At 34.0% G+C, this 14904-nt stretch overlaps 1 protein-coding gene across 39 annotated transcripts in view; it reads left to right on the top strand.

Moving 5' to 3' along the window:
* The window catches only part of PPIP5K2 (diphosphoinositol pentakisphosphate kinase 2), a 98800-nt gene that overhangs the window by 58285 nt on the left and 25611 nt on the right, over window positions 1-14904 (top strand). For 12 of the 39 annotated variants that reach the window (XM_072789057.1, XM_072789054.1, XM_072789060.1 and 9 more), the window contains 5 exons: window positions 275-394; window positions 1257-1319; window positions 3093-3152; window positions 4786-4926; window positions 8647-8772. In XM_072789057.1, the coding sequence (XP_072645158.1) occupies window positions 275-394; window positions 1257-1319; window positions 3093-3152; window positions 4786-4926; window positions 8647-8772 (510 nt within the window). Of the gene's footprint in view, window positions 1-274; window positions 395-1256; window positions 1320-2484; window positions 2939-3024; window positions 3057-3092; window positions 3153-4785; window positions 4927-8646; window positions 8773-14904 lie in introns of those variants that run through there. The other 27 variants (XM_072789095.1, XM_072789207.1, XM_072789185.1 and 24 more) reach the window with 9 other exon arrangements.

The following is a 14904-nucleotide window of genomic DNA, read 5'->3' as shown; positions in this document are numbered from 1 at the left end:
TTTTAATGCTTTTAATATATGTATGTCTAATTATGGTGTAGACATATTATTTTCTCTAAAGGCAACATTTTACCCAGTGTTAAATACCCTCATTTGTACATATGATAAGTGGTGGTAGTGATTATATTAAAGTCTACATTACAAATGAATTGTGAGTCTGTTCAAGGCACTGCCAGCTAAGTGTGGTAAGAGCCATGTTATTGCATGCTGCATGAATTCCCAATGTGAATGGAAGAACACCCGTTGTGTATGTATTTTCTCTAACTCCCATCAGGGTCTCACTGTGCGGGCCTGTTTAGCACCTCGGTGCTCGGGGGTTCTTCAAGCGCACCTAACCTACAGGATTATGCTCGTACTCATCGTAAAAAGCTGACTTCTTCTGGCTGCATAGATGGTATGTGCACACATGCACACACAGATTCATATCCACACTCCTGCACACACCCATGAGCATACGGTACTTCTCAAAGGCAAGCCTAAGTCCACTGATTCAACTGGAATTGTAGCACCCTTTGGTGACACCCAGCTCCTAAATGACAATCACTGCTCTCTTACCTATGGCTTGGATCCATGTTTCATCAGAGTTAATTGTAGTTAGACATACAGTACTCATTCAATGAACAGTTTGTCGAAATGTGACAGTTAGAACTGCATCAGGTGTACTGGTCTTTTAGACGGTCAGTAAGCCATACTATGAAGAATAAATCTTTGATCTTTTAAACATTTGTTCATTGTTATCCCTCATTTTACTTAGCGATAGTGATCTAAACGAAATAAAGTGAACAGAATATTTGTAAGTAGAAGACAATCTTCTGGTAATATTTTTATAGAAATAAACATAGGATGAGAATATTTTAGAATCCCTAGTTGGAGAGCCTCTCACTGTTAATATACCTTAAGGGTATATATTCAAATTGTCTTTTGAGGCTCATGGAAACCTGTGCCTTCTGTTAGCCCCTTCTGGATTAGATGTATTTAAAACTTTTTCTCATATATCCACAAATTTACTTAAGTCAGTAAAACATGGATTTACCAGAATTGCTGGCTCATCCTGCTTTTCTTTCTTTTGTATATTTCATTAAACACTTTGCCTCTATCATCAAGCCATTTTACTTTTAACCAGTACCCTCTTTCATTCCCTTCTGCATGTCACCTAATTCTAACCTCCTTATATATTTGTTTTTTCCCTCTTTTTTTAAGTGTCCTTCTTTTGGTAGCTGTTACGAATTTCAGGTACCTGTTTTTCTCTTTCTCAGACGCCACACGCGGTTCTGCTGTTAAAAGGTTTTCTATCTCATTTGCTCGACACCCAACCAATGGTACGTTTTGCTTTTATTTTAAAAGATACTCCCCTGCTTCATCCTTTTTTATTTTTCTTTTATTTCAAACTGTGGGGTATACAGTATCATTCATTTCTCCATTCTTAAATTTCAGTTGGCATATAATTCCAACTTATTCATCCAAAGTATTGATACTGTCTAGCTCCCTTTTTCAGTTGTAATTTACACAATCATTTAACATCACTCATCAAAGTTTTAAATGATCACAATGATGAGTATTAATATTAAATTAGCACCTAAAAATCCCTTCTAATTTCTCAAGTGATCAGTCTACACAAATTTTAAAAATACAACAATTAGTATTGTTTTCTTTTTAATTCTTAATCATTTTAATGTTTTTTCTTCCTAATTTGTTTTCTGATCACATGGTTGTTTTATTGAGTTACTTAATAAAAATACACAGCCACACTTGTCAAATAACCAAAAGAGAGGTGTCTTTGAAAAGTTCTTGGGAACCAGGAGATGCAGATTTCACTGTGTAATATCATTTATCTGTGGCTCTTTGTCTAAAGCAAAACTCAATTTGGTCTGGAGCACTCCAATAACTTCATCTAGCATTCACTTTGTTCTCATATAGCAATATGGTTTGCTGTTGTCAAGCAACCGATTTTTTTTTTTGGTACCGCTTTTTGTTAAAATTTGGAGAACTCACAATAGGAAGACGACTAAGCTAAAAATCTAGAAAGCTAGTTCAATTCAATTTCTGAGGCTGAACAGTGAAGTGTTTCATGGCCATTGTTTATAAACTGAATCGTTACACTATTACAGCTTTCTTACACAGAACTTGTTCTTCTTGGACAAGAGGGAGTATTTACAGATCATTTTTAAATAATTGAGGATCAAAGAATTTGAAAGAAAACATACAGATTTCTGCTTTTATTTGGAATGAAGATAACTTTTATCCCTGGATTTCTTTTTAACTACAAATAAATCTTTCAAAAACTCAAGTCAAGTCTTTGAAAAACTTATATGAAACTAAAGGATTAAACACAGTTTATAGTCATTGTCCTCCTTTCTGGATCCTTTAACAGTACACTTAAATAACAGTGCACTAAATATTTCCTGGAGGTGAAGTAAGAAGATCTTATCCTCAACAAGAGAAAATTTAGCCCTTAAAGCCTGATGTGCTTTCCCTCCTTTGTAGCTCTTTAAATGCTACTTTCTGAAGAAAAAGATCCTTATTTGATACAGCTGCAGCTTCTAAAGAACCCACATGCATAAGAACCTCTTAGAAGAAAAACCAAAGTCACAAGAAAAACAGAAGCCACAAAATTCTAAGAAGAGACATTGCAGGTTTAAGACTGACTATAGTTTTTGTGTGGAATGCTTTTGTATTTATAGCCAGTATTGCAAATTTTATATAGGAGAAATCTGTTGTTTACTGAAGCTTTAAAAAAAAATGGTTAAATTTAACAGAAAATAGAGTAACTTTATATTCCTTTGGCTAAGACTTTTTTTTTAAATGTGGGTTTTCCACCCGTGTGACTTAATGCATGTAAAATGCATTCCTTTCAACTCTAGAAATGTTTCTTTTGAGTTTTCAAGATTTTTTTCTCTTTTATTCTGTGTTGTCTTATCTGTCCTATGAATTGTCATTTGACTCTTTCACTTTTTATTTCCCCTAACTTTTATGTTATTTCCATCTTAATACATATCATGGACTTACCCCTCCCTTCATCTTTAGTTCAAGGAACATGGTGAAACAAGTATCTTCTGACAGTGCTTTACCTTATTTTCTGGGCCTCTGTGCAGAACACCTACACCTCTATAGGTGCTGGTCCGTTTCCTCTGTGGAATGTCTAGGCTCCAGTGGTATGTTTTTATAGCTTCTAAACATGACAGCAGGGTGGCTTTTTAAATTGCTGCGCTAACCCTTTCATTGTGGATTAATTACAAAGTTTACTAAAGATAAATGGGGGAACAATGTAGTCCAGAAGAACTTGATTCTGTTGTTATTTGTCTGTTAAAATATCTAACAGGCAAATGCAAGGAAATAGTTGTCACAAAACACTTGCAAGCATTCTGAGGAGAGGATAAAAAAAAAAAATCACATTGTTAAGTTTAGTGTAATGCAAAGAAAGGGTTTGCGTGTATTTGCATGAATCTTGTACTTTAAAAAAATGTAATACTTGTGCAAGCCTAATTTTTTTAATGCTTATTTTAGGTGCTTTAGCTGCTGTTATGGTATATAGTTTCTGTTTTGTTTTGTTTTTGAGTATATGTAATGTTCCGTCATGCTTTGGTTTGCACCTGAAAATCAAACATACTGGTTTTATAAACTTTTTTGTTATATTCATAGGAAGATTAGGTTCTCTCTTAACCATAGTTTCCCTACTTCAGTCAATACTTAGGCAGTTCTCAGGTCACTATTTCCTCCCCAAATTTAGTAAATACCAGTCACTGTTAAAATGAGCACGTGCGTATTGAAGCAGAGGGTTTACAGTCTATTTGAGTTTGATTAATTTTTACTTTTTATTTAATAATACTAGCCTTTATATAAAATCTTAAGTATTAAAAATATTTCCTTTGGAGGAAAATTAGTTTGAATTTTGGAAAGAATAGATACAGAAGGACTTGTTATTTTAGTTGTTTATGAAAGCAATTTTAAAAGCCATTCAGTTGAATAAAGTTTAAATAAATAGGCAATTTTTATAAAAAGCAAATAACCAATATCCTATTTGTTTAAAGAAACTGTATATTTAAGGGTTTTTGTTTCACTGATGGTATTAATATATATGTGCATGGTTTGTTTCATGAAATTTTTGTATTTCTGTGCCATTGTTGAATGCAAATTTGTCTGTATTTTGTATTGCTTTTTACTTGGCCTGACTTTATTCAGCTAGCAATTTCAACAATAGAATTATTGAGTTAATTCAATAAAGGTAGGTAAAATGTGTTTTGAAATTTGATTTTCAGCATAATTGAATGAATGTTGTTTTCAGGTCACACTAAGGGAGTTATTGTTGGCCTTGGTATGATTAGAAAAGCTATTTTAAATCACTACTTCACAAGTAATTACAACATAATTATTCTTCAACAAGAAGTTAATTTTAGCATCCTGGCATCAGGGACACATCATGGCATCAACTTAATTCACCTGTCAAGTAGACCTGATTTTTTTTAAAGTAAAAACTGAAACAATATAATGTTTTCTGTTTTTCCCCCAGGGTTTTTCTTTAAGTATCATTCTTAGGTTTTACCAAAATATAGTATAAAATTGTGTGCATGCTGTACTATGTGATTACATTTAAAATGAAATCTTTGTCACATCCTGTTCCAACCCCATATCGCATAGCATCTGGTGTCATGACTTCAGAGATCTCATGTGTTTGCATGTAATAGATTGGAAAGACCTAACCCATACAGTTCTAAGCAATGGTCTTCTTTCTTCTTAGTTAATGATTTTTTTTTTTAAATATCCAAATTTTTTTCATTTTTTTTTCAGGCTTTGAATTGTATTCCATGGTGCCATCTATTTGTCCTCTAGAGACTCTTCACAATGCCCTGTCTTTAAAGCAGGTGGATGAATTTCTTGCTTCCATTGCTTCTCCATCAAGTGAAGTTCCACGGAAGAGCCCTGAAATCTGTAGGATTATTATTTTATTATTTTTATTATTATTATTATTATTGTTGTTATTTTGTGGCAGTAGATATTATCTGAACATAAGAAGAATTATGACAACAAACTCAAGTAGTGGTAATGAATAGAATTTTAGGACAGAAGGAGGTATAAAGGAGCATTACTTGCAGTGTGCCACATTTCTTGACTCCTCCTCAAAATCTTTTTCCTTCCCAAAAGGAAAAAGAAAAATCTAAGACCCAACGATAGAAGTCAACAATATAGAGTCATGGCCTTTTTTTCACATTCTTATCATGTGTCATTTTATAATAAACTTCTTAAAAATTACAAAATATCATTCATCGGTAACCCACACATGCACACATGCCCATCCCCACACCTTTGGGTGTTGAATAAATGAATAAGATGAAGCCCTTGACTAAAAACTAAAGAGAGCAAATTAGGACAAAAGGGTTTTCAAGTTCTTTAGAAAATATTCTGAAAAGGTTTATTCATTGTGTGAAGAAAAGAGATTCATGGCTCAGTAAGTTTTAGAAACCGTGTATCATATCCCACCTCCCTTTTGAGAGAGTTGCATTAGTGTAGAAACAGCTAAGGTTTCTCTGCAAGGAAAGCTGCAAACCCAGATTTTCCAAAACTTCCCTTTTGAGAAAACACGTTTTTGGTGACACGTTTAAACATTCGTTTGTGCTGTGGTGAGGAACATCATTTTGGGAAACCTTTAGGGCTACCGTTTTGGGGTATGAGAAGTCCAGTGGCTACTGTCATTCTCAGCTCTTTTGGATCCTTCAGCACATTGGATTTTCCAGTTTAGGAAGCATCAGGTTGGGGCGAGCATGCTCTGCTCTGTTAAGAATCGTGCTGGGACTAATCATATCTTTGGAAAGTCAAAAACTGTCAGTGTATACTGATCTCCTTTTCATAAAGTACATTCTGCAAATCTGTTTCTCTGAAGAATGAAAGCCAAGGTCTTGGAAAGAAAGCCACTTCCATGCCTTGCTGTTATCCTCCTTTTTTGGGCTGCCACATTGTATTATTCTATTATACAGTGTTCTGTTCACATTGTATGCTGTCTGAATGGTACCCCCTGCATTTCTGCAGTCTTGTAGCCTTCCCTTTTCTCCTACTTGTGATAGCAGAGGTCAACATTGAATCCTTAATGGTAATGGAGAGATATCTAGGCATTCTAAAATACTTTTAGGAATGGTTTTATGAAGTAGGTTTTCATTTCAAATTTGCATATGAATATCTGATTCTGAGAACCGATAATAACCAGATGAAATAACTTCTCTGAGCAGTATGAAGTCAAAGTCAGGAAAACGAAGCATGTTCGGCTCCCTTTCTTTGTTAGCTGATAGGATAGATAGTGCTTCTCCCCAGCATGCAATAGGGAACCTGAATGCATTCTCATTTACCCTTTACCCCCTTTATACTTGATGTTTCACTGCTTCCCTGGGGCAAAGATTTATAATCTTAAAAAAAGAGATCAAAGAAAGATTCTATTAAATTAGAACTTAGGATAGATATCAATGCCATTTAGACTCTAGAAGATTTTCAGTGAATGACTTAAGGGAAATAGCAGTAATAACATCTGTTTCTTTTGGAAAGAAAATTGTGAAATATTTACAAAAAGATCATCTCTGAAGGTATATTATGTGGTTCCATTACATTATGTTGGCTTTATTTCTGTGGTTAGTGAATCCAGTTCATCAGAGCGTATTATTGAAGTATATTGTTGAATTGAAGGATATTAAATTCCTTTTCCAGTTCAGATTAGTTCTTCTCTATATCATGGATGCAAGTTGTACCCCAAGGCCTCTAGCTCTCTTAAAATTTTATTTCATTACTTACTAAGGGAATTAGATGAGAATATAAATACAGTTAACGCAGCTCGTAGAGTTGGATAAAGCTTAAGTCCATGTAGTTCATTGGTCTTGGGTCTGTATTGCCAGGAGCTTTTGGAAGTTCCATGAGGAAGAGGATGTGGAGTGGTTAGGCCTTATGTCTGTGTGGCTGCTTCAACCAGAGTTATCAGTTTTCATCATTTTATTTAAGATTTCATTTGAGAAAAATTTACTGTTGAAAGAAAAAAGCTTAGATACCGTTGAGGAAATCAAGTAGTTAGTGGTCAAGCAAACCCAGGTCTTCTAAAGTGTATGGTTTTTTACTTCTTTTTGAATAGTAAAGAAAATAGATGCCAATTATAATAAAAATTATCTGAGTCCTATATTTTATACTGTAACTGTAGAATTAATAGGTTGTAATCACAGTATTTTTACACTATTTATACTTACTTCCCTGAATTATCAAGGAATTAGCATTATAATATAAACTGTATTGATTTTGTACTGTTTATAACAAAGAAGCTGACATTGTTAATGCTCTGTCATTCAGAAAGGCTTTTTCCTCAGGAAAAAATCAATTTTGTGGTAACTAGTAGTAACTTACAATGGGAGACTAACCATATCAGTTGGGGGGAAAGGTGTGGAAATGCTAATTGGACAAGTTAGAGATAGAAGTTAACAAGATAAAATATGCTAGCAGGAAGGAGCTTAGTAGTGGTATAGTGTTTTACGTAGTACTTTACGGATTTTTTTTCATCGCTTGCATATTGTATCATTAATGACTACTTGGAGCTTCTGCCAATGGGATTTATATTCATTCAGTGTAGATAAATACCAACCATCTAAGGCACATTTGCTATAATTGGCCCACATATTTATTTTTTAGAGACATGCTGTTTATTGCTATCAGATCCTCCCCCAAAATTGCAAAAGTAGGCAAATGTGTTTTAGCTAATTTTTTTTTAAAGATTTTATTTATTTATTAATGAGAGACACAGAAAGAAAGGCAGAGACACAGGCAGAGGGAGAAGCAGGCTCCATGCAGGGAGTCCAATGGGGGACTCAATCCCGGGACTCCAGGATCACGCCCTGAGCCGAAGACAGGTGCACTCAACTGCTGAACCACCCAGGCATCCTAGCAAATGTGTTTTTTCTTGACTCCTCATCTCCCTTCAGTTAGGAACTAAGAAGCTCATGCCAGGAGCTTCCTGCTCTGGCCTGTCCTTCCCCAGAGGACTTCATACTTAAGAATTATCCCAGCTTTTTCTTTTTACACTTCTTAATTGCCCCACTTGATTACAAAGAAGAAAAAAAATCTATAAAATTCCCTTGCATTAAGATAAATCCCAACAGTAATATAGGAAGACAGTTTAATTTATTATTTATAATCTATTAGTTTATTCTTAAATATAATAGTTTAGTAGACCATAGTGTTTGTAAATTAACTATCCTCGAATCTTTACTTCATATTTTTAAGAAAAAAACAATTTGAGACACTTTTCTTTTTTTTTTTTTTAAACCAGGCAGTACAACTTGTGCCATCAGCTCTCTGCCATCCCTTAAGCATCTGAGATTCTATCAGGGCAGGATAAAATTATGTTTGTTGCTCTATTTCTTGTTGGCATACCTTTAGTAAATACCGCTAAATGCTTATTAATAATTTACAGTATAAACAGAACATCTATTTGGATAAGAGCACACAAGAATTTTTTATAGGAAAGATGATTTTGCTGAATTTACTCTATAAACCTTGCATTGTCTTTTTTTCACCTGTAATGTATATTCATAACTCCACTAAATATGTAATTAGAAATTTCTAAAATGTAAGGATTTAGCAAGAAATTATTGAACTGCCATATCTGGGTTTTTTTTTTTTTTTCAGCCTCTGCAGCTTCACGTACCAGTCCAGTAATGAGAAGAAAAATATCTTTAAATACATATACACCTGCAAAGATCCTCCCAACACCACCAGCTACCTTAAAGAGTACGAAAGCAAGCAGCAAGCCAGGTTAGGAGTATGTGTGAATTTATGGATTCTGTATAGCAATTGGAGGAATAATAATAGCTTGTGTTTTGAGTTTAAAATCTGTTTTTAAGAAGGATCATTATACTTCTTAGAGGTAAAAACTGTTATTGTAGTATATTGATGTATTTATATTTTTTCTCTTAATTCTCTCCCCCACCCTTGTATCTGTTAATTTAATATATTTCATAGTCATACTTTTCTGCAAACTAACTTATGAACTCTTTTTGCTTTTCTTTTGAGCCTAGGCATTATTTTAGTCATATGAATTTTTTTTCTTTCTTTACAATGTTTTTTTTTAAAAGATTTTATTTTTATTTATTCATAAAAGATACGGAGAGAGAGGTAGAGACATAGGCAGAGGGAGAAGCAGGCTTCCCACAGGGAGCCCAATGTGGGACTCGACCCCAGGACCCCAGGATCATGCCCTGAGCCGAGGGCGGATGCTCAACTGCTGAGCCACCCAGGCGTCCCTCTTTACAGTGTTTTTACTTCTCTATTCTCAGTCTAATGATGTGAATATCAAATTCAACTGTCTTTTGTCAACTTTTTCTGTTTTTTTTTTTTTTTAAGGTTTTATTTTTTTAGTAATCTTTACACCCAACCCGGGGCTTGGAACTCACAACCCCAAGATCCAGAGTCATATGCTCTACCAACTGAGCCAGGCACGCACCCCAGCTTTTTTCTATTTTTATTTTTTGATATATTTGATTGTGTTGTTGATCCTTCCTGAAATCTTATCTCATTCTTTTTTTTTTTCTCTTATCTCATTATAACTTCCACAATGCACTCTGTCTTGATGTTCTTTCCATTTATCTGATTCTTCTACTCTTGTTTGATGGTCCTTCTTCATCCTACATTCTTATGCCAAACAAGGACATTCAACCTCAACCATTGACTTTTTTCTTACCCTATACTTTTATTCTTCAGAGAATCTGGATAGCTCTGAGGTTTTGACTGTATCCTCACTGGAAATTTCTTAATTCTTTTCCTCATGTTACTGCTCTCATATATTCTCTTGGTTAAGAGTTTGTGCTTGAGAGTGGGAGGAACCTAGATTAAAATCTCAGCTCTACTACTTATTAGCTATTTAACCTTGGGTAAGTTACTTAACCTCTCTGAACGTCAGTTTCATAGTCATAAAATCAGGGTAATAGTGTATCTTAAAGGTTATCAGAAATGAATCCAATAATATATATAAAGCACTTGACACATGTGGTAAACACTCACTAAATGTTAGCTGCCGTTGTTGCTATAGTGTTGCCAAACCGTTCTCTTTACTTCTCTCCGAATAAATCCCTGTCATTTTTCTTCTTCTAAAATATTCTCCCCTTACTGCCTATCTTCAAGACCCAACCCAGCCCCCTCCACTGGTGATATATTTATATGATTACCAAAACAAGAACTCTGATGACACTGTACTGCTGACTTGATTATTTATACCTGATTACAGCTCTGTCAGATTATCAGGCCTTATGAGTTACAGGCAATATCTTAAATATATTTAAACTTAGTACATTCTAAATAATCAGAATATGCAGGTACAGACAACTGAAAAAGTATCTTAAATATAAGTTGTGGTATATTCATTCCATACACAACTCAAAGTTAACATTTGTATAGTGTTTTTTTATGCCGCAAAGTGCTTTTTTAGTCATATTTCTAAACATGCCTCCTGGCCATGCTGTTAGGGATGAAAAAGTTGTAGACAGGTTATGACTTATCCCTGTTCACAGAGCTAGCAATTGGTAGATCTAGGATTTGAATACGCTTTGAATCACAGTTCTCTATATATTAGACACATAATAAATGCATTATTTCATAAGCATTTTTTAATAATAAAGAGGAAATAATAATATATTTGACTTTTCAAATACAGCTTAAGCCAGTCTTGCATTCCTGGGATAAACCCTACTTGGTCATGATGAATAATTTATGTATATATTGCTGGATTCAATTTGACTTTGAGGATTTGGGCACCTGCATTTGTGAAAGATAGTGATTGGTCTGTAGTTGGATTTTTGGTTTGTTTTCTTTTTTTTTTGTTTTTGTAATGTCTTCCAGATTTTGGTATCAGGTTGATGCTGGCCTCATAAAATGATTTGGGAAGTTTTCTTCTATTTTCTGAATGAGTTTTTGTTAGGTATTTCTTAAATTTTGATAGAATTAATTTTCTGTTTCATTTTAGTGATGGCTTTGGTAATTTGTATTTTTCAAGGAACGTGTTCATTTTATCTAGGTTGTCAACTTTCTCATTACTTTACTATCCTTTTAATGAATGTACTGATAATTTGTGTTCTGAAACACAAATGAAACGTTGTGTTCAACGTTTACATTTCATTTTTTTTCTTCACTACTCTCACTAGGGTTTTATCCATTCCGTTGATGTTTTCAAAGAACTAGATTTTCGCTGTTTGTTTTTCTGTTTGTTTTATATTTCACTGATTTCTGCTCTTTAATATTGTCTTCCTTCTACTAATTTGGGTTTACTTTCATCCTCTATTACTAGTTTCTTAAATCACTTTTTGTTAGACATTGCTTCTCCCTTATATAAACATTAAAGCTACAAGTTTCCCTGTAAGTACATCTCAGCAAAAGTTAACATTTTATTTTCATTCTCATGCAGTTAAAAATATTTTCTAATTTGTAATTTATTATTTGACTGATGGAGCATTTAGAAACATACTGGTTAATTTTGAAATATTTAGAGGTGGAGGTTCGAATATCTCAATATCTCGTTAACAATTCTTTATTTCATTGCGTGGCATTTACAAAACATGCGCTGTATGATTTCAGTCTTTTACATGTGAAACTTTTTTTATGGCTTCCGTTTGGACTTGGTACATCTTAAATGTAGCAAGGGGACTAAAAATAGAACTTTTGTTCCATAGTTCATTGATATAATGTTCTATCAGTACCCATTAGGTTAGAATTGCTGATAATCTTATTCAGATCTTCTTTGTCTTTACCGTTTTGAGGGGTGGGAACACGTGCAAGGAAGGAGAAGTTCTGATGGTTGTATCAGCTGCTTACAGAGCAGTTTCCACTCACAGCTGTGGAGTTATATGTCTAAATGCAGACCTTTAATTCAGTCAGTTTTTGTTCTGTGCTTTGGAGCTTTTTTCTTATGTCTTTCTTATTTGATAAGACTTTTTAATGTATTGACCCATTTATCATCCTGAAATTTCCCTCTGATTCTTAGTAAGACTTTGTCTTAAAGTTTATTTAATCTTGCTACTTCACATTTCTTACACTTACATGGAATATTTTTCCAATCTGTGTCTTTGTATTTAAGGGATATTTTTTTGTAGGCAACATATATTTATTTGGCTTTTTTAGAAACCCATTCTAACACTATCTGCCTTATAGTTGCAACGTTTACATTTCATTAATGTAATTATTGATATTGTTGGGTTAGATCTATTGGTTTATTATATTTTCTGTTTATACCTTCTGGTTGTTTTTCTTTTATTCTTTCCTGCCTTGTTTTGTATTAATTCTGTATTTTTAGCACTTTATTTTACTTATTAACTTTTTAGGTTTATCTTTTTGCACTATTCTTTTATTGGTAGCTGTAGATATATATCTCTTACTTTTTATGGCCTACTTAGAGATAATTTTATACTTTTCAAAGTAAAATGTGGAAGCCTTGCAGCTATAGGTTCGTTTACCTTCCTCTCCTCTCATCCTTAACACACGTGTGTTACTTCCACATATGTTATAAAGGCTACAATACAGTGTTAGAATATTCGCTTTAAACAGTCATGTGTATTTTAAAGAAATTAAGAAGAGAAAAAAGTCTTTTATTTATCCACACGTTAGCCATCAGTTTTTATTCCTTTTCCTAACAAGTCTTTGTTTCCATCTGATTCTATTTGCTTTCAGCCTGAATCTTTTTAGCATTTCTTATAATGCAGATCTGTTGCTGTATTTGAAAAAGTCATTGTTTTACCTTCATTCCTGAAAGGTAGTTTTGCTGGATAGACAATTCTAGGAAAAAAGTTTTTTCTATCAGCACTTTAATGGTGTTGTTCCCCTGTTTCTGGTTCCCTCTGTTTCTAGTAGGAAATCTTTGTTAATTTGAACTGTCCCGATGTATGCAATGGGTTAATGATTATTATTTTCTGCCTTTTAATATTTTAAATATTTTTTAATATTTAGTATTTTCCTTTATCTTTGACTTTCAACAGTTTGAGTATGGCAAGCATGCTTAGGAATTTTATTTATTTATTTATTTTGGTGATAATCTAGATTGATGTCCATTCTTACCTCTTCATTCTGCTGTTAACCTATCAGAGGATTTTTATTTCAGGTATTTATTCTTTAGTTTTAGACATTCTTTTTGATTTTTTGAATTTTTTTTCTTCAGAGATTTCCTATATTATTCATTATAAGCAATATTTTCTTTTGTTCTAAAGTACAGTTCAAGTACTTTAAAATTCTTGTGTAAGTAATTGATCTCAGGATTGGTCTCTATCAGTTTATCCATTCTCAAGAAGAAAGATGTTTCCCTGTTGTTTCATACATTGAGTAATTTTGGATTGCATCCTAGACATTTTGAATGAGATGTTCTATAAACTACAGATTGTTATTTTTGTTCTGTTTCTCCCAAGAGTATGGAATTGTTTGGGTTCTTTTAAAGCAAAGAGTTAACCTTGGCTGAACTCAGATTGCAAAACTGTGTTCCTTAAAGTCATTGGCAGCTCAGATTTCACCTCATTTCTTTTAGCCTCAGCTGGACTTCTTGGAGCTTACCCTGCTAATGCCATAAGTGTGATCAGAGTGTATGCAAGGAATTGGGGGCTCTCCCTTTCTGGCATCTCCCACCTAACTATCCAGCAGCTATAGTTGCTCCAATACTTCTGATTCTTAGTGCTACTAAGAATGAGTTTTATGTTGGAGTTTTAGTCATTGCCCATGGTGTGGATTGGATACTCTGGATACTGTCCTTAGGCCAAAAGCTTTTTTTTTTTTTTTTTTCTTTTTTTTGAAAGATTGAGCTTGTGAGCTGCCAGCAAGGGGGCAGGGTGGGGAAAAGAGCAAAGGGAAAGGGAGAGAGTGCACCCAGTGCAGGGCCCAATGTGATCACAAACCCTGAGATCACGGCCTAACGAGAATCAGACACTCAAGTAACTGAGCTACTCAAGCAGCCCATCCTATTTTTTAAGGCCAAAAGCTTTTTTTAAAGTGTGTGTTGGGAGGACTGAGCATGGGCTCTCTTCTTCCAAGTGTTGATTTTCTCTGGTATATACCTCCTTTTGTTTACTCTTCATTGTCTTCAAATAGTTATTTTTCATATTTTATCCAGAGTTTATACTTGTTATTTGCAGAATTGGTCTGACAGAAGCTTCCCATCCGACCAGAAGTGTAACCTGGCTTAGAATAATTTTCTAATGATTCATTATGGCTTGACTTTGGTTTGGATACAGAAAGATGAATTCTAAGTCAAGAATGTTTATAGATTCCTAACCTTTGGACTTTTTAATTAGAGACATAAGAGATAGAGGAGAAAATAGCTGCTTATAGGAAAATGATGAGTTCAGTTTTAAACATATGAAGTTTATGTTTCCTGTCAGTTGTCTGTATGGAGATTTCTAGCAGGATATACAGGGGAAAGACCTAGGACAGAACTGTACATTTGAGGATTGTTAGCACAATAGATGGTGGTTAAAAATGATGAATAAATTAGTTTTCCAGAAAGACTATAGAGTGAAAAAAGAAATTTGTTTTGTGAGCACAGCCCATTGACATTACTTTTCTGTACTAGTGTTGAATTCTAAAAAGTTAAAAGGTTAAAAATGCTCCTTTAAATGTTAACAGTGTTTCATTTACATCACAATTATAAAGTAATTATTTTGTCACTTAGCAGTATTATTTGAACATGAATTGGGACGCATGGGTGGCTCAGCGGTTGGGCATATGGGCGTGATCTGGGATCAAGTCCCACATCGGACTCCCTGCAGGGAGCCTGCTTCTCCCTCTGCCTGTGTCTCTGCGCCTCTCTCTCTCTCTCTATCTCTCTCTCTCTGTGTGTGTCTCTCATGAATAAATAAAAAAAAATCTTTAAATAAAATGAACATGAATTGCTTGTGAAAATCTAAGCAATAGTTTTCTTTT

Source organism: Canis lupus, chromosome 2 (genome assembly GCF_048164855.1).
Source record: "Canis lupus baileyi chromosome 2, mCanLup2.hap1, whole genome shotgun sequence".
NCBI lineage: Eukaryota > Metazoa > Chordata > Mammalia > Carnivora > Canidae > Canis > Canis lupus.
The sequence above is the reverse complement of the archived record's forward strand: the minus strand, read 5'-3'. Positions and strand labels throughout refer to the sequence as shown.